The 21,466-nt window shown below is 39.6% G+C and overlaps 1 protein-coding gene across 1 annotated transcript; it reads left to right on the top strand.

Moving 5' to 3' along the window:
• The first annotated feature begins 761 nt into the window (after positions 1–761).
• On the top strand, positions 762–21,233 carry LOC117555184 (mitofusin-1-like). Its single transcript, XM_034229972.1, is given in 19 exon segments — positions 762–900; positions 1,337–1,494; positions 2,186–2,321; positions 2,879–3,041; positions 3,831–3,955; positions 4,330–4,438; positions 5,189–5,296; positions 5,446–5,599; positions 6,060–6,127; positions 8,231–8,352; positions 8,693–8,819; positions 10,279–10,383; positions 10,485–10,587; positions 13,137–13,363; positions 13,754–13,795; positions 13,797–13,931; positions 17,097–17,293; positions 19,392–19,526; positions 20,148–21,233. Coding segments are annotated over 18 exon segments (2,274 nt in total). The 5' UTR covers positions 762–900; positions 1,337–1,346; the 3' UTR covers positions 20,218–21,233.
• Positions 21,234–21,466: the final 233 nt, after the last annotated feature.

The raw sequence follows: 21,466 nt of genomic DNA, 5'->3' as shown, positions 1-21,466 counted from the left end.
GTCATACCCTTGGCGTTCATGAGCCTTAGCTACAATACAGGAGATGTCAGGGGTTGGATGGATTCTTTGCTCTCTGATTGGTTGGAGACAGATAACCTCTCGTCACTGTTCTCCGCCCCCTCGGCTGTACAGTTCATTGGGAAGCTGTGTCAAGCTGAAGACAGTACATCTGACCAGAGCAGGAAGTTAGACACGTTAAGTTTAATAAATAAATAATACATTTAATACATGTACATTTCAGGAAGACTGAAAAATCATAGTATATCAGTGGGTTCAATTTATGGAATTTACTTGCAAAAACTTTGTAAGTTTAAAATGTAAATATGATACAATCGATAACTAGAAGAAATGTAAGATGACAACAAAAACAATTGTAAATATTGGATCTACCTTTAGCCTAAATATGTTTATTTTTTACCAGAATGAATCTGAATCTGCTGGATTTGCAGACATTTGACTGCTGATTATATAAACAAAATGATATAAATTGATGATATAAACAAAATTAGCTATAAAATACCAACCTGAAAGAAATAATAGATTCCCTGTCAAATCAAAACCACAAGCAAGGGTGCATTTTTTTTGTTTAACAACCAAAGGCAAGCTATTTAAAATATATGCAAGTCAGTAGGAAATACACGTAAACCTTATCCAACCATATTCAAACACATTGTGGCATAATGTCAAACGCAGCAACTCAGATCAACTGGGCTTTTATTTTGAAGGTAATCCCGGAAGCTCTTCTTCTTTTGCGACTAGCGTGACACAGGATACAAACAGAAGGTTAGCCCGGCTGACAGCAACTCATCTTTCAGTGGGGAAAGGGATTCTCTGAACTGTCGCCGCGGATCGATATTGCTTCTGTTATGAGAAGAAAACACTGGCTCTGTTAGGACTGTGGTAAGGAAATGCTAGTGTGCTAATGCTAGTTTACACCCTGCTTGTAACGTTAGCTACTGTTAGCATAATCTGTTAGCTTGTTTTTCACCAACACGCGACCGCTGGTTTACTTTCATTTTTTCACATCTTTATCATAAGTAGTTGAGAAAAGCCAGGCATATAAAGTCATAATGTTTTATTACTGTGTCTCCAAGTGGGACCATGTCACTGCTAACTTCTTGACAGTTTGCTTACTAACGTTACTACTACTAGCTAACACACGTTATTTAACCTCTCAGCTTTCTTGCAAACAATTACCTAGAAGTTGCACAACTGCATTGTCATCATTAACACTCGTCCAGCCTGATCGGTGTAATACAGTGATCATGGTGGTAGTTAACGTTGTTTATGTGCACTTGTGTAACTGTGTTGACCTGTTTGACCCCTCTGTGTGTAGATTGAACACCATGGCTGCAGCCCCTCCTCTCAGACGGACGGATTCAGCTCGGGGGGAGTTCTCCCCTCTCAAGAGATTTGTTGTGGCCAAGAAGAAGATAAGCGATGTCTTTGAACAACTACTGAACTACGTGAAAGAGACTTCAGAGTTTGTAGAAGGTGAGAGGGTTTGCTTCTCTGTTCTCAATTTACAAAAGTACATTTACTCAAGCACTTTACTTTTTGAGGAACCTGTACTATACTTGAGTATTTCCATGTTATGCTACTCTTTACTTCTACTCCATTACATGTTGGAAGCCTATATTGTACTTTTGACCCCACTTCATTTATTTGAAAAAACAAGAGTTACTATTTATTTTACAGATTAGGATTACTTGCTAACACAACATATAAATAAACTAACACATAGCCTAAAATTATATATAATAGTTTAAGACATTTAGCAACAGTATATAAAGTAATTAAATTAACTCCACCTTTACCAGCAGTGATCAACATTAATGCATGAATAATAATAATAATCCAGTAAATGTATATGGTTCTGAAATGGGACATTAAGTACTTGAAAACAATTTGATGCCAATACTTGTTTACTTTAACTCAAGTAAGATTTTGTATGCAGGGCTTTTACTTTTACTACAACATCTAAGTACTTCTTCCACCTCAGTCCGTTTGTCAGTCAGGAATAGTAGGTCATTGATTTCATTGGAAAACTAATTACAGTTACCAGGATTATAACACGAAATGTATCAAAGAGAAAAACGCTCATCATGTTTATTATCTGTTTGCCAACTCACTCTGTATGAATTGCTCATGAAGTGGACGTTGGTTGTCGTTTTTATTTGGTCAGAAACCTGTGGGAACAAAGCTTTGCAGAACATTGCGAGTCAGGAGCAAAAGTTGGAGATCCAGGCGTATGCTGACAAACTTGCTGTCATTAAGGAGGTGCTGGCACGCAGACACATGAAAGTGGCCTTTTTTGGCAGGTAAAAAACATCTATACACAAACCTGAAATGTATTTGTTCCAAGTGTTCTTCTTTCCCATAAAAGCAACCTTTTATAGACGTTATTGTTGTGATGTACAAGAGTTAAAGTGGTCCTCCTCCAGATTATTTACGTAGAAGTTTGCCTGAGCTTTTATGTTCTTTTCATTTCACAAGTATCATTGAAGTGACAGACATTTCCTGTTGTTAGAACCCATTCTTTATAATTGAGTTTGAACTGATGTTAATTGAACCATATCATGCCCTGCACGCCTTAACCCAAGACACGACAGGGAGGGTGTGCCAGAGAAATACTGTGAGATTTCCTCTGCTTGATTGGGCAATGAGTTGCAGTTCCTTAAACCTCCTGACATTGTAAACACTTCCTTTTGCAAAGTAACCAGATTACTTACTCGGTCTGACCCATTAGTTGCATCACATTAGTGTTACATTGACATTTAAAGTAAGTTAGGAAGTTACAGCCTGGACAATTTTGGTAATTTGGAGTATGAGCTAATTATTTGTTTTGACACAGAGTCAATGACTGTTTGGTTTTTAGGACGAGTAATGGTAAAAGCACAGTGGTCAACGCCATGCTGAGGGACCGCGTGCTGCCCAGCGGGATCGGCCACACCACTAACTGCTTCCTCAGTGTGGAGGGCACTGATGAAGACAAGGCCTACCTCAAGACAGAGGGCTCTGATGAGGAGAAGAGCATCAAGGTAGGTGTTATTTAATAACGCTAACCTTTTTGCAAAAATGTTTTTAGGTTTAAATGAGTCTGTTACGAGCCATGGTCTGTCTCCCATTCATATTTTTACAGATTTGTGTTGTTCTATGGAGAACTACCTTGTATTCCTGCTGTTGTAAAGGGGACACAGAATGTGGCCATGTTCACTTATCAGACTGTCAGTGATGTTGTGCTACCTCACATTTCCTCTGTTGACTTGCAGTCAGAATGCCAGGAATATGGTATATGACATTTTTACTGTGGACATTTTGTTTAACCCAAAGGAGTCACATATGTGAGTACAAGCTTAAAAGGTTACTTCCTCAACATGATAACAGAACCAATCTCATTGTTTTATAAGCAGTTATAGAAGACTTTTCTAACAACTTCAACTGACTAAACAGAATTATTTCAACACAAGTTCAACATAGTAAGCAGCTGAATCAGTTTTAATCCATCTATTGTCCTCTCTAGCTGATGGCATGTCAAACCTGGTAGCTACCTAATTTCAAATGTAACATTTCCCTCTCTAATTATTATCTTATTGGCTTATATAAATAAACCTTCCTGTTATTAAGTCAAATTATTAACTGCATAGTGATACATACATCTTAGAAACATGGAATCCCTTCTGCAAAAACAGGTCAAATAAAAGAACCGACTTTTTAATTTATAAAAAAGTAACTGAAGAAAAACGATTGTGCTCTGATTTCTCCAGCCTAATCGAATAATTTGTAACATCCACAACCCTAATTTGAGTCTGTTTACATCTCCTCTGCAGACTGTAAACCAGCTGGCTCACGCGCTCCACATGGACGAGAGTCTGGACGCCGGCTGTCTCGTCCGTGTGTTTTGGCCGAAGACAAAGTGTGCTTTGCTCCGAGACGACCTGGTGCTCGTAGACAGGTAACGGGCTCCGTTAATCCAATCCGGAACGTTTGTTAATATGAAGTTGATAGTTTCTAGGAAATCTAAATGTGAGCTTTACACAAATAAAGTCAGTAATTTGATTGATACATTTATTTCGAACAAGTAAAATAAATAATTACAAAACAAATGTTGCAGTGCATAGTCATGTAAGAGAAATCAAAACAAAAAATGACATTTACAACAACAACAACAGCATTAGCAACATAAACAGTGCCACATCTAGTGTTCGAAAAGGAGTGAGAAGAAGTATAACTTATTTAATCTCACCCCCTTGTCCCTAAATGATTTATTTATAATCTATAATAATTATCATAATCATTATTTACTCACCCTCTCTTCTACTGCCTTAGCCCAGGGACAGATGTCACATCTGAACTGGACAGCTGGATTGACAAATTCTGCCTGGATGCCGATGTCTTTGTGCTAGTGGCCAACTCTGAATCAACGCTTATGAACACGGTAAAGCCTCTGAGCCTTGTGAAAATGTGACATTTACACGACATCTTAAAACAACTTTCATCACTTATTAAACGATTGCTCAAAGGTCGGTTCTGTGTGTACACATGGTTAGTTTGGACATGATGACATTACAATCTTTGCTTCCATGGATTATCACAAAATGTTCTTTTTAAAGGTGTTGTATGTCCACTCGGGGTGGTGACAGGACAGTCATCTGAACACTGACATTGTCATAGCTAATTATAACACACCACACTAGCAGGCTAAGCACGTTTTCAGCCAACTTAAAGGGCCAGTGTGGATGTCTTCTCTGCTAAGCTGGTTACATAATGAGGAATGTGGCTGCTCGTGTTTGTATGCAGCAGCAGAGGCCCCACAGTTGTTTATGTCTGCTCAGGCGTTCATGCAATGTAAAGCCAGAGAGAGAGTCAATCTCAGAGCTCCTTACCGGCAGAAGCTCTTAAAGAGAAAGCAAATACACAATCCCCTCTTTGCCTATACATCGACGACATCTCAGGCATCGTGTAAATAATGTAAGATATTCAAGCAGCAGTGTCGAGTGTCAGTGAGAGTTTCTGTCTGGCTGTGCCAACCATGAACAATGTGATCCATGTAGCCAACTCATTTAGCTTATTGGTCTGCACAGGTTTGTCCTGCAAAGTCAAGAAAATGTATCAATTGTTTACAAAAAGGGAAAAGCAACAATTTTTTTTTTTCTGATTTTGATTACTCTCCCCTTCGATCATCCAGGAAAAACACTTTTTCCACAAAGTCAACGAACGTCTGTCAAAACCCAACATCTTCATCCTCAACAACCGCTGGGATGCCTCAGCCAATGAGCCAGAGTACATGGAGGATGTGAGTCTGTTGTATCTGTCTCATGTCAGAATGAATCATATTTCATTATTACACGATGTGTTTATGTTGCAAAACTGGCATAAGCTAGAGTTTAGTAATTGGTTTAACATTGTACAGTTTTTACAATGAAAATGGTCACCTTCCTGCAGGTGAGGAAGCAGCACACGGACCGTTGTGTGAACTTCCTGGTGGAGGAGCTGAAGGTTGTGGATCGCGATCAGGCACCCAACCGCATTTTCTTCGTCTCCGCCAAAGAGGTGCTCAACTCCCGCATGCAGCGTGCTCAGGGCATGCCTGAATCAGGTGAGGCTTCACATTATAGCTGAGCTGTATTTGTGGATGATAGGGAACTGTTTTCCCATCTTAAAGTTTGATTTAATTGGCAACCAGGATATGCTGTTTGCAAAATCTAATTCTATACAGCCATGTTTAAATAGAAAAAGAGTTTCCAATCTTTACATGAACGGCTAAGTGCAGTGCAGTCAGCCGCTTTCAATCTATTGAAAAAAAATGATTTCAAGTTTTTTTCTGAAGTTTTTGTTTAGATTTTGATTTAACCTCTTTTTGTCTAAATAAGTAGATACCACTTAACTCGATTAACGTTGTGAATTACAAACAGTGATGAAAAAGAAAAAAAGCCGATAAAATAGTTAAGAACCTACCTGTGACGAAGGACAATTTGTCCGTTCTGATGCAACTTATGTATTAATAATAATAGCAATCACTTTTCACTGTTTAAATGATGTGATCATTAATCCAACAGGTGGAGCCCTGGCTGAAGGCTTCCATGAGAGACTGAAGGAGTTCCAGTGCTTTGAGAGGAGGTTTGAGGTGTGTGTCTGTGTGTATCTGTGTTTCCTCTCCATGTCTTACAATGTATTCCGACTCATCAAGGAAACATTTCCCGTCTGAACTTGACAGAGAGATTTTGGAGAGAAGTTGTTGATAATATTTGGATATATTTGTGATGATATGCTGATATATTTGCTACTACAAAGACATCTCAAAAGGCATGCCTCTGAGGTAAAACTGTCAAATCAAGCCAAAAACAGCAGATTACTCCAATGTTATTAAAGTTGATAAACCAGCACGGTCTGGCTGCTTGCCAGAGTAAGTTGCAACTGGAGGGAGAAAGTCACTATTGCGAGAAATTAGGCTATTTTTATTGCTTCAGACTGGTAGATAAAGAGTGTGTGTGTGTGTGTGTGTGTGTGTGTGTGTGTGTGTGTGTGTGTGTGTGTGTGTGTGTGTGTGTGTGTGTGTGTGTGTGTGTGTGTGTGTGTGTGTGTGTGTGTGTGTGTGTGTGTGTGTGTGTGTGTGTGTGTGTGTGTGTGTGTGTGTGTGTGTGTGTGTGTGTGTGTGTGTGTGTGTGTGTGTGTGTGTGTGTGGTGTGTGTGTGTGTGTGTGTGTGTGTGTGTGTGTGTGTGTGTGTGTGTGTGTGTGTGTGTGTGTGTGTGTGTGTGTGTGTGTGTGTGTGTGTGTGTGTGTGTGTGTGTGTGTGTGTGTGTGTGTGTGTGTGTGTGTGTGTGGTGTGTGTGTGTGTGTGGTGACAGAAATGTAATAAATAAGAAGCAGCCAAAGTCCTTGTCCTAACATTAACCTGAGCGGTGAAGAACTCTCACCTGGCTCAGGTTTCACTCCTAACCGTGCAATCACTGTGCATCCCCGACCAATCACTGTGCCTTATCCATCAACCTGCGTCTTCATTGCTGAAGTCTAGATTCACTTAGGCGAGGACATCTGTTTGATTTGATTTCATTCACTTTTGTTGTATCAACATTTTTGTGGAGTTTTCTGTGTTTTGATTTGAACAGGAATTTAATTGTGTCCATACTGGGAGGAAAACACTGAAACTAAAAGTTATAGTCCTTAAGATAACAGGAGGGCAGTTTGTTTCTACATGTCCTAAACACTTGTTACACTGACTGCACATTTATCAGAAATGAACTGCTGTATGTGTTGACAGTGAATCCAAACAAACTCATGTTGTTTTACTAGAAAGACAGTCGATAATCAGAGCAACAGCCATCTGATGTAATGCTTCACACTACGTGCAAGTTGTTTACCACACAACAGTAGGACACAGTAAAGTTGGTTACTGTGCTGAAGGTATGCAGCCTGTCAGTGAGAAATACATAGTGTATCGTGTGGCTCCTTCACAATAAAAGGCCCAAAAGTTTACATTTCAAGAAGCAGCATAAAATGTCCAATTTACATCAGCAGCGGCAGCTCTGATACCCCGTTTGGAGAGTGAACAGTGAGCCTGTTATCAATGAGAGAAAATCACACTGGTTTACATGCACGCTTCCTGTGAGGCACACTCGTTTGTGAAGGCAATTTGAATCCATCGCGGTAATGGCGGACTCCACCTGCAGTGAAAATGAGACGTTATAACAAAATCTAAATACTTCTAAATATTTCTAATTTAAGGAATTTTCCCAAACAGGGATCAATAAAAGTATTTCTAATCTCATTCAAATAAAACAAAAGGTTTATAGTTCATAAACGTATTTAATTTTAAGTGAAAATACAAATAACAATTGCGCTTTAGACATTACTTGTTTTGCGTGACCTACCATAGATGTAGAACAGGGAATAATTACAACTCAAAATGACACAATATTCCTGCTTTTATGTTTCAATTTTTTTTTTTTCATTTGCATTCTTGATTGTATTACACTTGATGTGTTTTCATTATTTTCCTGTGGCTTCACCAACACATTACTGTGACTACAATATGTGGGCTGTGGGAGGCAGGATACACACCTTGCTGCTGTCATTTTCAAACCTGTGTTTCCCCTTTTCTTTTCGTCTCTTAAGTTAAAGTAGCAGGTGTGTATCTTGCTCTCTGTTTGTCCCCGGTAGCGTGCACCTTCATGCATCTTACCCAGCCCCTATAGCTGTCACAGTAACTTATGTGTTATGGCCTCGCAGGAGTGTATCTCGCAGTCAGCAGTGAAAACAAAGTTTGAGCAGCACACTATCAGGGCCAAGCTGATCACAGAAAAAGTCAAGAGCATCATGGACGCCATCAACATTGAGGCGGCGGAGAAGAGGTGGGTATCTTGCTCAATGCATACTTACTTTTAGTTAGAGTGGATTGGTAGAGGTCGATTGTTTCTGGAAATCTGAAGTCTTTTGACCATGAAATGAAGGGACATATAGGTAATCTATGAATTTGTTGGTGTAACTTCATTTAGTGACATTGTGTTTACTAATGCAGGGATACATTAGTTTGTACATGCTATAACGATCAGTGGATTGTGCAAAAAATGCTACGTTCTGCTCTGTTACTCTGTGTATTCTTTTAATCCTGTTTCTTCATAAACAGCCAAACTGTTCAGCTGCCAGTTTGCTTTTGTGACTTTTATCCTTGTTGCTGGGGGGGGGCTTTAGAGTGGCAGCACTGGAGGACAGAGAGTATCAGATAGACCGGCTGGAGTTTGTGAAGAATCAGCTCCACCTGCTGATCGATGACATCAAGGCTAAGATCAAGGCCATCAGTGCGGACGTGGAGAATAAGGTAATGTAGGCGACGACTGGGGGAAGAACTTTGAAATGGTCTGTTTAGGTTTTAACCTCCACTTTACTCCAACAACAACAACAACTCTGAACTTGGCATCAAATGACATTTCCTTTCATCATTGCTTTGTTATTCTGTTTTATTGAATAACCGTTATAAGGGTGGAAATCAGGGTTTAAATAATCAGTAATTGAAAAATCATGAGATAGTCAACTGTTTATAATATAGGTTAATACAACTTCTTTTTGAGATCATTTTTTAACATTTATTTAAAATATTACAGTTATCAAAAGTGCTGATTGTTTTTTTAAATATATATTTTTACTAATTGTTTCACATCTACTCTGAATACTTGATGAGTTTAAGCTTACCTTCTCCCTTACAAAAACATTTTATTCTACTGCTGCCTGCAGTTTTTAATCAAGTTTAATACTGAGGATGAAACAACTCAAAACACATCGATGCCTGGACAGAAACAAAGAAATCAAAAACAACATTTACTAGGGATGTAACGATATGTCGAATATCGCGATATCGCGGTAAATAAATGTCTCAATACCGTCATGAGATTGCCAAAATGCACCGCAATTTAAAAAAAAAAAAAAAAAAATGTAATTTTTTTTTTGAAATTTTATTTAACCAGATGGTCCCATTGAGATCATCAATCTCTTTTTCAAGGGAGACCTGTCCAACATGGCAGCAAGTAGGTTACAACATGAACATAAAACAACAGATAACACAAAAGGACATCGTATTTACAGGGCTACATGTACATACCTAGAGACATTGACAAGTACCAACAGTATATTTATATCTCGCCCTGTCAATAAGCCTCACCTTCTTGGCAAAAACTGTATTGTTTTTTAAGCGGTGGAGAGACAATGCACAGTTTTACCCACTGCCCAAAGCATATCTCTCTGTCCCAGCAACATCAGTACCAAGCAAGAGAGTTTTTTCCACAGCAGGGGATATTGTAAACGCCCAAACATCCCAGCTTCTACCTGGAAATGTGGACATGCTCATATTCCTAAAAGATAACCTTGATGATGCTGAGTGAGTGAGTTAGTGAATTAGAGTTGAGTTACTTGAAAAACTAAAGTGAAACTTTATTTATTCTATTGCAGGGTCTGATTATTATATTGTTGACACTTTAAAATACTACTATCCTACTTAAATGCTGTGCAAATCAGATTCATTATTTAATAAAGAATATCAAATAAAAAAATAAAAATGTTCTTTATTTTTCAATATTGCGATAAATATCGTACCGTGGACTTTTTATCGCGATATTATCGTACCGTGAGTTTTTGGTATCGTTACATCCCTAACATTTACTTTATTTAATGCATCAGTTTGAGGCCTCATGCACTTCGGGGTTCTTTGAGTAGGGCCACAAGTTCTTCCTGCTCAGTGCTGGCGTTCTGTAGCTGACTGATATTTCTGGTTGTCTTTCTTCCAGGTATCCATCGCCATGGGAGAGGAGATCTGCCGTCTCCATGTAATCGTTGATGAGTTCCACTCTGACTTCCACCCATCGCCACATGTCCTTAAGATCTACAAGTCTGTGAGTAGAGACACAGATGTATTATACTCCACCACACATTTCCTCGCAGGTATTTTGTTTGTATTAACCGTCTCCATGTGACCTCCTGGTGCTGTTTGCAGGAGCTGCTGTCTCACGTGGAGGAGGGGATGGGGAAGAACCTGGCTTTCCGCTGCTCCGACGCCGTCCACGCCTCGGTCCACTCCTCACAGAAATACATGATGGGTAATTATTAATTATTGTTTGTTTTTTATTGCTTTTTATTCATTCTACCGTGTTGTGTACTGTTTTTATACTATTCACGCTCACTGCTTGTAGCACTTTGGGATTTGAAGTCAAATATGAAGTGCTTTATAAATGAAACCCATTATTATTATTAATTAGCTGCAAACATAACAGAGCACAAAATATAAGATCTCCTTTGTATTACTAAATGCATTCTGTGTCTCAGGTGAGGCAAAGCTTTCTAAAATAATTTCTGGTCAGATGCTTTGATGAATCTGCAGCCCTTAGGTTAAGCCAATAGGAATAAAGTATTCATCTAAAGCAAAAAGTTAACTCAAATTAGGTAAAAGATTTAAAATAAATGTGATAATATAAAGTACTAATAACTATCTGCGTCCCATCACTGTCAGAATGACTTGAGTCACAGCATCAATGAGGGATTACAGCTTCTCTTGGTCATTTATGATATTTTGTACTGTTATGTACATCTTTATAATGAATGGTGGGTGAGCTAAAATCACAATTTTCTCACAACATTTCCTAACTTAAAAGCCAAGAAAATAATCATCAATTCATAGAAAATTACCTCAGCCCAGATTTCTAGTCCCCCATTGTTTTCTCCCTCACCCGCTCATTTAGAGTGTGTTGCTAAACTTAGTCCAAACCTTTGGGGCTCTCAGGCTACGGTCTGCAACACCCAGCGCTGCTATATTGACCCTCATCGCTGAATGCCATTATCCCGTGCCCCATTATGCTACACATGCGTCACAGTGTTAGGCCAACGAATGCAAGCTGTGCTCCGTGACAGTGACGCTGAAAAGGTGTTAATGTGCCCTCTGACGATAAGGACTCAGGTGCTGTTATGAAATTGTGGTGTGATCTTTTTTCTTTTCCCTAAGGAGAGATGAAGAGATGCACAATATTTAATGATAGTGATGTTGATTTTTTCATCTGTGTTAATATCTGCCTCTTTGTTCCCAATGTAATTGCACAAAAAGTAAACGGACGTATTGTGAATAAAAGTACATTTTTCATTGTGCATCAGTGTATGTTTAAAATACAAACTAATCCACAAACTATCTCATGACTGCAGTTGACATTACATTACATTGCATTTAGCTGACGCTTTTATCCAAAGCGACTTACAATAAGTGCGTTCGACCAACAAAATACAAACTTGAAGAAAACAGAATCATATAAGTACTAGGGCCGGGACCCGATTAAAAAAATTAATCTAATTAATTAGAGGCTTTGTAATTAATTAATCGAAATTAATCGCATTTTTAATCACATATAAATATTTGACCTGAGAACAGTGAGAAGCAATTTTTTTCACATGGATTTTAGTACACCATTAGGCGCATTCACACCGCAGTACTTTTCCCACAAAGGTTCATGAGAATTTAGTTCATGAGAACTCTTTGAACCTGGGGGAGGATTAGGTAAATGAAGCCGCTGACGTCACTTCTTCTTCTTCTGCTTTGGGTTTACTGGCAGGCCGCAAACCACTTCACGGCGTATACTGCCGCCCAAAGTCCCCGGCCGGAAGTCCCCGGAGTTAGGGACTGGCTTCAGTAGAAGCTGCTGGGAGTCCCAGCAGCCTTCCGAGTAAATCGCCAGAACGCCGACACCTCCTCATCTCCACCGCTCCCATGTTTTATTTTGTGTTGCCATAAGTTAGTCTCTCTGCGTTTCTGCGCTGGGCTAATGCTAATAATGCTAATGCGAGGATAATAAAATGGCGGCTTCACAAAACTTTTTGGGAGTTTTACGGGGCGTGGTTTGCAATCCGCCCAGCCAATCAGAAATATAGCTCTTTTCTCACACGAGAGCCGTACGAAAGTCCCTGCTCTCTAGCAGCTCTCTGCTCTCTAGCAGGGACTTTCGTGGGGGTAAAAAGGTTCTCATGAACTAATTTTAGTACCGGCTCTTTTTGGTGTGAACGCGATAAAAGAGGCTAACGTCCACGCTAGCTGCTATATGTTTTGCATTGAGGTGATACTTGAGGCTTGATGTGCTGCGGTGATATGCGAATTCCTTTTTGCATAATTTGCACACAACCGTGCTCTTATCGACGCTTCCATCCGTCCGTTTTTTAAAACAACATTTCCCACTGTTGTTCACTGTGGTTTGTTGTTGTCTGAAGTCATGAACGTTAGTTGGTGCTCCAATATAATCGGTACGCCTGAAACTCATCCAGTGAGAAACGTTCCGCGGTGCAAAAATAAGTGCGATTAAAATGCGTTAATTTTTTTAACGTGTTCATTTTTGTGTAATTAATTAATCTTAATTAACGCGTTAAAGTCCCGGCCCTAATAAGTACATCAGGCTTCATAGAGCAAAAACATTTCAAGTGCTACTCAACTGGCTTTAGATAAGCCAGCCCTTTATTAGTATATAAGTGCTTTGTTAATAGTTCTATCGCTCGAAGTGGAGTCGAAAGAGATGAGTTTTCAGTCTGCGCCGGAAGGTGTGTAAGCTTATTAAGTTTATTTCTGTATATTTATTTTGTAATAGACTCTCATACGCACTTTCTTCTCCCTCTCCAGAGAGCATGCTCCCTCTGCTTCCCTCTTCCTCCCAGAGCCAAGTCCACATGCTGGTGCCCAGCAGGAAGTTTGACCTGAGTTACGACCTGAACTGCGCCACGCTGTGCAATGACTTCCAGGAGAACATTGACTTTCAGTTCACGTTGGGCTGGACAGCGTTAGTGCACCGCTTCCTGGGATCTGTCAACGCACAGAGAGCGCTCAAACTGGTGGACCAGAATTTCCAGGTACAGGCTGAAAATGTATTGTTGTTTATTATTCCTGCTTTTTGTGTGAGTCCAGGGTTGTACAAATTCTTACAGGTTACAAGCCATTGTATTGTGCTTGATCTTTTTTTTTTTATATATATATTTGAAATCAAACAATCCCATCATTACATTTCTCTGATGTCTCCTGGCGTCTCACACCAGACGGGGGAGTGAAACCCTTAATGAGACTGTAAAATAAATAAACAACTGACCATGATCACAAACTTTTCTATTTTGAATACGAAGATACTTTCGATAAATTATTTCTGTAAACGTACTCATAAAAAGCGAACAAACCCTGGGTGTGGCCTCGTTAACGTAAATACAAACCATTTTGAAGGAGCTCAGATTTTCCCTCTCGTTCCTCAGGGCTCCCTACCAGCGCTGCCGGCCCTCACCCCCTCCTCGGGCCCCCCCCTCATTGGCGGCCCCGCCCAACAACGAGACAGCCCTCATGACCCAAGAGGACGTGATGATAGCTGTGGCAACCAACGTAGCATCCCTCACCTCCCGCACCTCCATGAGCGTTATCATCGTCGGAGGAGTGGTATGTTGTTTCCAAAGTTGTCCTAGCAATTTGACATCCATAATGAAGTCCTTATAGGCCCGGACACACCAAGACGATTTCGGCCGTCGATAGATGTCTGGCTGTCGATGAGCGTCCGTCGCCCTACTCAGATTGGTGTGTCCGACACCTTCCGCTCCCGATTGAACATGTTGAATCGGGAGCGGAGGCTGTCGGCACAACAAATCACTCTGATTGGCTGTTCAGCTTAGCGAATCAGTGCATGAGAAGCCTTTTTTTTAACGCATTTTAATACAACCTTGGAGCCTACTTTGGTGATTTTTGCCGACTTTATGTTGATGGAAATTGTTTATAGCAATAAAATAAATAACTTGTGAGGAAGTGAATGATCTATACCTAAATCTATGAAGGTAGATATGGTGCAACTTGTGAGAGCTTGTAAAACCTGATGTGAGCACTTCAGAAAAAAATGAATTTAGTGATACATTACATGTCATTTGTTAGACGCTTTTATCCAAAGTGACTTACATACATTCAGTACTGTGGACAATCCCCACAGGAGCAATTTGGGTTGAAGTGTCTTGCCCAGGGACACAACGACATGCTGACTGCAGTGGGGTTTGAACTTGCCATCCCCTGATTCGAAGTCCATCACACTACCCACTGAGCCACAGCCTCCCATGATACCATGACACAATTCCATCAGAGTAATGATAAAAACCTAGAGGACATTATACAACTTCTGAAATCCTCCTCCTGCTGCCTTGATATTATTCCAACAGGGTTTTTCAAAAATGTTTTTCCTTGCATGGCCTCAGATCTACTTCATATAGTAAACAAGTCTCTTCACTCAGGTATTTTTCCACAGGCCCTTAAAACTGCAGTCATTAAACCGCTCTTAAAAAAGCATAATCTAGACGCTTCAGTAATGAACAATTACAGGCCCATATCAAACCTCCCATTTCTAGGTAAAATCATTGAAAAAGTAGTCTTTCAACAGTTGAGTAATTTATTTCCCTTTTTAAATAGCTGTTTAGATGTGTTCCAGTCAGGCTTTCGTCCAAACCACAGCACTGAAACTGCTCTTGTAAAGGTCTTCAATGACATCCACTTAAACACAGACAGTGGCAGAACTTCAGTGTTAGTATTATTAGATCTCAGTGCTGCGTTTGACACTGTTGACCACAGCATATTACTAGACCGACTAGAAAACTGGGTGGGACTTTCGGAAACAGTTCTAAATTGGTTTGAATCCTACTTAAAGGACAGAAACAACTTTGTTTCTATAGGTAAATACAAATCTGAGTTGACAAATATGACATGTGGGGTTCCTCAAGGCTCCATCTTGGGGCCTCTTCTCTTTAACATCTACATGCTACCACAGGCTCAGATAATGAAAAACAACAAAATAAGTTACCATAGCTATGCGGATGACACACAAATTTACATAACCATTTCACCAGGAGACTATTCTCCAGTTAAAACACTGAGTAAGTGCATTGAACAAATCAATGACTGGATGTGTCAGAACTTTCTCCAATTAAACAAAGACAAAACTGAGGTAATGGTTTTTGGAGCCAAGGCAGAACGTATAAAAGTTAGCACTGAGCTTCAGTCTGCAATGTTCAAAACAACAGATAAAGCCAGAAATCTAGGTGTAGTCATGGACTCTGACCTGAGTTTCAACAGTCACATTAAAACAGTTACTAAATCAGCCTACTATCACCTAAAGAATATATCTAGGATTAAAAGACTAATGTCACAGCAGGATTTGGAAAAACTTGTCCATGCTTTTATCTTCAGTAGACTCGACTACTGCAATGGTGTCTTCACAGGTCTCACTAAAAAATCTATTAGGAAGCTGCAGCTGATTCAGAACGCCGCTGCTCGAGTCCTCACTAACACTAAGAAAGTGGATCACATCACTCCTGTTCTGAAGTCTTTACACTGGCTTCCTGTGTGTCAAAGAATAGATTTCAAAATACTGCTGCTGGTTTATAAAGCTTTGAATGGTTTAGGCCCAAAATACATTTCTGACCTCCTGCTAAATTATGAACCATCCAGATCTCTCAGGTCTTCAGGGACTGGTCAGCTTTCTGTCCCCAGAGTCAGAACTAAACATGGTAAAGCAGCGTTCAGTTATTATATGCTCCAAATATCTGGAACAAACTCCCAGAAACCTGCAGGTCCGCTGCAACTCTGACTACTTTTAAATCCAGGCTGAAGACTTTTCTTTTTGTCGCTGCTTTTAATTTTAATTGAAACTGAGCCGTTGTGTTCATCAGTAAAGTGGAACTTCTGTGTGAACTATTCATATCTTAATGCACTGTAACTTTTTATTCATGTACTTTTTATTCATGCATTTTTTCTTTTAATGTTTCTTTTATTATCTTTTACTGTTTTTAAATGCCTTTGTCTGAATGTCTTTCATTTTTGTAAAGCACCTTGAATTGCCTTGTGTGAAAGGTGCTATATAAATAAACTTGCCTTGCCTTGATAAAATGTTCACTTGCAGAAAAATATATATTTTTAAAATATATTTTCCATTACAACTGCAACTTGGTTATTACAACCTCTCAAATCAGTCATTACAACTTCACAATCTGCTCTGTGGCAGTATAAATCGACGAATCTGCGGCCTTGACTTTTGCTACACTTCTTGCGATGAATGTGTCGCTAAAGTAATTTTCACCTGTAGATGTGGGGAGGGAGGGGGGTTGGATAGAAGGGGCGGAGCTATCAGAACGACGAGGCGCAAGCTCGGGTCAGTCACACACAAGTCACAGCCATGTATGTAATATATTTTTCTGCAAGTGAACATTTCATCACTAAGTTAATTTTTTTTTTCTACAAGCTACAAACTTTTTTCTTTATTTTTTCTGTTACTTCAAATTTGGTTCACAGATACGTGGATATTTACAAGAGTAAATGTAGGCACACAAGCACAGATTTTTTTCTGCAAGTTCTCACATTGTACTCTACAAGATGTTTTACAAGCATTTTGCACAATATCTATCTTCATATAAATCAGGCATAACGATTTGAAAGCAAGAAGCCTGGCGACTGCTTTTCATGACTTTACATAGGACTGCAGCTATTAAACAATCCCTGATGAGGCGGTCTAACTGTGAGGGAGCTAACCCAGCTTCTGTTTGTTGTTTGTCTATTCATTTATTTATGTTCTAGGTGTGGAAAACAGTTGGCTGGAAGCTGATCGCCCTGTCCTCCTCCCTGTACGGTCTGCTGTATCTGTACGAGAGACTCACCTGGACCACCAAGGCAAAGGAGCGCACTCTGAAGCGTCAGTTTGTCGACTACGCCACCGACAGGCTGCAGCTCATCGTCAACTTCACGAGTGCAAACTGCAGCCACCAGGTCCAACAGTAAGACACCGCAGCATTTACAGAAATCTACATGTGGTACGGTATATATGAAGCGGTCCAACTTAAGCTGATTTTCTCACAGTTCTTTGAGTATATTCTAGTGTTGATGTGTACAGAGACATTTTCATCTACAAGGCACCATTAATTTTTGAATATTATTTTTTTGTTAGTATAGAGTTCACTTTAGACACAGTCAGTGAATATCTCCTTGCAGTCTTTTCTGTGTTTAGAGCCCCAAATGGTTGCCATTTAATCAATTAGACCAGTTAGACCTGGTCTAACCTGATCAGTAGACCATTAGTGGCCAACCCGCGGCTCTCGAGCCGCATGCGGCTCTTTGCCCAGTCTCATGCGGCTCCTCAGTTCATATCGAATTTTAATTGTGTTTTTTTTTTTTTTGCGCATATGTATCCCAGTTCACAAAGGGTTAACAAACACAAGTTCCAGCCCAATCGTTACACAGAGTTTTCAACAAAGAAGTGCTTTAGCCAATCAAAATGCAGATCCTGCCGTACTGGAGGCGGGCTTTACTGCACTCGCGATGTGACAGTGAAGTGAGAGATCTGCTTCCCGATTGGCAGAAATATAACTCAGATAAAACCGTAATAACTCAATATAATGTTGTTCAAATCAAAACGGTAACAATTTGCAGTTGTATATGTGTATGTGAGAAGGCCTGCTCCCGGAAAGCTGGCTACTGGCACAGAAGGGCTCCCGAATTTGGTGATTCGCGGTAAAGAAATAAACAAGAGAGAAAGTGCATCTCTGTCAGCAGAGCTTCTGTTAGTCAGAGGGTTAGGTAAAAGTTGAGATGTCATGTGAGGAGAATTAACAAAAATACACTTTATTTATTTTCATTTATTTTTAAATAACTCATGAATCTGTGTGTGAGATACAGACAGGGAGAAAAAATTCGCAAAGATCGCAAATGTGCCCTTTCATGCATTTGAGCCCCCTTCCACATCCTCTGCACATTTCAAGAGAAACATGCATAAGTAAGATAACTACTTTTTTCAAATGTTTTTAACTGAGAGTTTGTGTGTGAGACCACTAATATTAATGGTTGACTATAACTGGCCTCTGGTCTAATACTGGTAGGAGAGGTTTTAAGTCAATTTCTGTCAATATCATGGACTGTGACATTTATAGGAAATCTGGCTGAGCAGAGGTATGTGTTTCTGTATGTGTGTGTGTGTGTCAATTATTGTTCATTTTTAGATTTTCATTTTGTATGTGTGAGAGATAGAGAGGGGCACATAGAGGAAGAGAGTGAGGGAGCACACAGAAAGGCTGAGAGCAAAAGAGAGAAGGAGAGAGAGGTCGGGGGACATACACCCAGCATGTGTGCCTGTGTGTACTGTATGATGTGGTTCTTTGCAGTAACACAGGACAATTATTGGCTCTTTACCTCTGATTGGTTGGCCACCCCTGAATTAGACAATCAAAAGAAAAATGACCAAAGACAGCCTGTGAATTGATCAATTTGTTAAAGCACATTTGAATGTAAATATGTCAGAAAAAGCAGTTTTCAGCCTCTCAAATAAGGATTTTTTTCTTTTCTTCTCTGTTTAATAGTAATCAAACCGAATATTCTTTTTGAATTTTGACTGACAAAACAAGATATTAAAGTACTTCACCTGGGACTTTGATATTTTTGATAATATTTGAAAGACCTAATGACGAATAGATTAATCTAGAAATATTTGACAGAATAATCAATCATTAATAAATAATTATTAGTTATCTGTGCATACTGAAAAATGGTTGGTGTTTTATACTCAGCCTGTATCAGTAAATGCACGAAGGACCATACATCTGGAAGGGGGGGTATTTGTTTTGTGTTCAATTCAAAATATTTACAATCTCTCTCGAGAATCACTGACTCTACCTTTTTATGGGCGGAATAATCCTTTAACATTGATATTCCATTCCTCAATTTCCTGTGAGCTGCTGAGAAATCCCAATAACCCGTACATTTCCTAATTTGCACACACACGTAGATCCCAGCACCCCCCTCCTCTAAGCCCCACCTAGCCTGCCCCTCTGTAGCAGGGCTAAATACATAAGCACTGCAATGCTGTGCCCTCTGTGTTGCCAGGGAGATGGCGGCGACCTTTGCTCGGCTCTGTCAGCAGGTGGACCAGACGCAGAAAGAGCTGGAGGCTGAAATCCGCCAACTGACAGCCAAGATAGATCAGCTGGAGACGGTCCAGAGCCACTCCAAGATCCTGAGGTCAGTGAGACCCCCGTCTCATGAAGGGTGGGGGGGTCTACTCTGAGGGACATGCATGCCTTGGTTATGTGAATTATACTACAGAGCTGGAGACAAGCAAACCCTTCTTCCACAATTTGCCGAATTTTCCAGACAAGCTGAAGAACTAGGTGTTTCTTTGTTGTTGTTGTTTTAGCTTAGGTAGCATAATTCTGCACACAGTAAACAGACTCACAGTTTAAGGAGAGATTTTAATTGTATATGAACATATGTGGTTGTTGTAGGATAAAGTACCTGTGTAATTTAGGATACTGTCACTGGCAGTTTTCAGATTTTCTTTTAGTCATATATAGTCGGATAATAACATTTATAAATTAAGGTGGTAATTGTAAATTAGTTCTTGAAACAAGTATATTAGGAACATCTAAACAGTTATTATTTTACTTATTACTTGTATTCTTGAAAGGCCTATGTAATTTGTATGTTTGGCAAAAAGGCAACTATTAAGTTATTCTATAAGTGAAGTAACTGCATTATTTAGAGAATTCAGATGTTACGCAGCAGCCCTGCAAATGAACAGTTTAAATAAACCGGTTCGGATTAAATTGGTCCAGATCTGACATGTGTTTGTTTCCACTGCAGACATAAAGCCACAGATCTGGAGAAACAGTTGGAGGCGTTCACATACGAGTACCTGCAGCCTCAGCAGTGAGCGGCTCCTCCTCCTCCTCCTTCTCCACAGTTTGGTTCTTGTTGAGCCAATCATTCCTCAGCCTCACAGCGCCGGCCCCCCCCCCCTCCCCTGAACTACTCCACAGACTCTGTGGACAGTAGTGCTGGAAAGATCAATGGATGCATTTTGGGCTATCAACCAAAATGAAATATATAGGTATTTTGATAATCAATGAAAGGTTAGTCATTTATAAGGCAAGAATACCAAACTTCTGCTGCTTCTAAAGTATGAAGGGTTTGTCCTTTTGTGTCATTTGTAAAAATGTTTTTTTTTAATTTTTGGGCTAATGCTCATTTCTCTCTTTTTGACATTTTGTAGACTAATCAAGGGAAAAAAAGAACATTTGGTAATGGAAATAATCTGTAGTTTCACTCTTGGTAGACAGAGCGAAAAAAGGCCCAGTCCAAACAGTATTTTCCTCTTCCTCTTCCTCCCCTCAGCCAGACAGGTGTTGCCTACAAAACTGCAGTGAACCACTGTAAACAAAACTGCCTGTAAAACAAAGAAACGTGGACTCACAGATGCTCCTGAAGGTGGCAATTTAATCTCGGTCGGTGGGAAAGCTACCGGTCGGGTGCTACATTTGACACTAACGTGCTTCTAACTGTGAATATGCCTTTTTTGACTATCTTGAGTAAATGAAGTTTGAGTGTATGTTAGATTGTACATGCATCTGTTCGAGCACATGAAAAATAAATAATTTAATAGAAAAAGATAAATGTTTTTTTTCTTCATCATAAGGACATTTGAATTGAAAGGGGAAAGCATGTCTTTAGCAAACTGTTGGTTAATGTTATATTTTCTAACCTTTCAAACTGTATAGATTCAAAGATTTGGAAATCCTCATTTTATAATATTTATTTATATCCATTAGACTTCTAATGACAAGTAACCAGTCTGCACTTTGTATATCTGTCTGCTTCTTTTTTTTTTTTTTAATGTGTTGAAATACCTCCAGATGTACCCGATTGTATTAAATCTGCCACAATCTAAAACTTGCTTTGTGTTCATTATTGGGAAGACTTTATTAGCGGTATGGAGAATTCCAGCGGCACAACTTTTCATATTTTGCATGAGGACCCCCTGCATGTGCTGTATTACAGTTGATGGCAGTGCACTAACAATGGCAGCAAAGAAGAAGACTTCTGGCAAGCAAATATGGAACTGGTGCACAATTTAAAATGATTTAGAAAATGGCTTGGCATATGTAGAAGAAAATGCGTTCAAC

Source organism: Gymnodraco acuticeps, unplaced genomic scaffold, assembly GCF_902827175.1.
Source record: "Gymnodraco acuticeps unplaced genomic scaffold, fGymAcu1.1, whole genome shotgun sequence".
Classification (NCBI taxonomy): Eukaryota; Metazoa; Chordata; class Actinopteri; order Perciformes; family Bathydraconidae; genus Gymnodraco; species Gymnodraco acuticeps.
Note: the sequence above shows the minus strand (reverse complement) of the source record. Positions and strands in the feature narration are given on the sequence as shown.